General features: G+C 60.9%; 1 protein-coding gene across 4 annotated transcripts in view; it reads left to right on the forward strand.

Moving 5' to 3' along the window:
* CDK20 (cyclin dependent kinase 20) overlaps nucleotides 1-865 on the forward strand; it is a 43,606-nt gene that overhangs the window by 22,394 nt on the left and 20,347 nt on the right. For all 4 annotated transcript variants that reach the window (XR_005831874.1, XM_040620351.1, XM_040620350.1 and 1 more), the window contains one exon: nucleotides 747-854. Coding sequence is in view for 3 of the 4 variants with exons in the window: in XM_040620351.1 (XP_040476285.1) it covers nucleotides 747-854 (108 nt within the window). In the remaining variant the exon portion in view is untranslated. The remainder of the gene's footprint in view (nucleotides 1-746; nucleotides 855-865) is intronic.

The following is an 865-nucleotide window of genomic DNA, read 5'->3' on the forward strand; positions in this document are numbered from 1 at the left end:
CCCCCCGTGTCACTTGGCTGCTTAAGCAACAGAAATCAACTGAGAAAGGAACTCACAGAGGAAACCTGAGTGTCTTGGCTGGAAAAAGAGATACAGAGTGTGGTAAAATGAACACACGATAGAGAAAGGGTCATGATGACCAGGGTGGGAACGGAACATCGCGGATGGTTCTGTGGTGTGCCGCCTTCAGGTGTCCCGGGCCCGCCGGCACCGCCCTTTCCCAGCTGTTCCGTTCTTACAGTCCTGGGAGAGACCGTGGAATCTCCAGCTCGGGTGTTGGCCGGGGCACCTCACAGGAAAGTGGCTGTTTGAAGCGGGATGACACAGACCTGCCGTGTGAACTGTTCTCCGCACACGCCTGAGGCAGCAGATCTGTAAAACGGGCCTGCCGAGGGCCAAGGGAGGCGCTTCGCGTGTAGGTTCTCCAGCAGCCGTGTGGCCCAGGCCCCAGCCCGCTACCCAGCCGGTCTTGGTGGAGCTGGGGGCAACCGCCGTGCATGTCTGCCCCCCACCCCAGTCCTGGTGGTGCCACTCAGCCCTTGGGCATTTCCCTACGCCCCCAGTGCAGCCACTGCTCTGCCCCGGAACCCCGTGTCCGAGTCGTGCTCGGCACCACGCTGTGGCTCCCAAGGGTGGGGACGGTGCCTCTTCCACCTGCGCGTCCCCCGTGTGCGCTAGGTGACTGTGATGTTGATGAAGTGAATGGCCCCCGTATAAGTTGTTCTTTTCCTTCTACCATTGCCCAGGGCACAGAGATCTGGTCGAGCCCCCAGCAGCCTGCTGCTGTGGTGAATTTGGTGACCTACCCCCGTCTGCAGCTGGTCGTCACCGCGGACAAGCAGGGCCTGATCAAGGTGTGGAAAGC

Source organism: Ursus maritimus, unplaced genomic scaffold, assembly GCF_017311325.1.
Source record: "Ursus maritimus isolate PB19 unplaced genomic scaffold, ASM1731132v1 scaffold_34, whole genome shotgun sequence".
NCBI classification, from domain to species: Eukaryota; Metazoa; Chordata; class Mammalia; order Carnivora; family Ursidae; genus Ursus; species Ursus maritimus.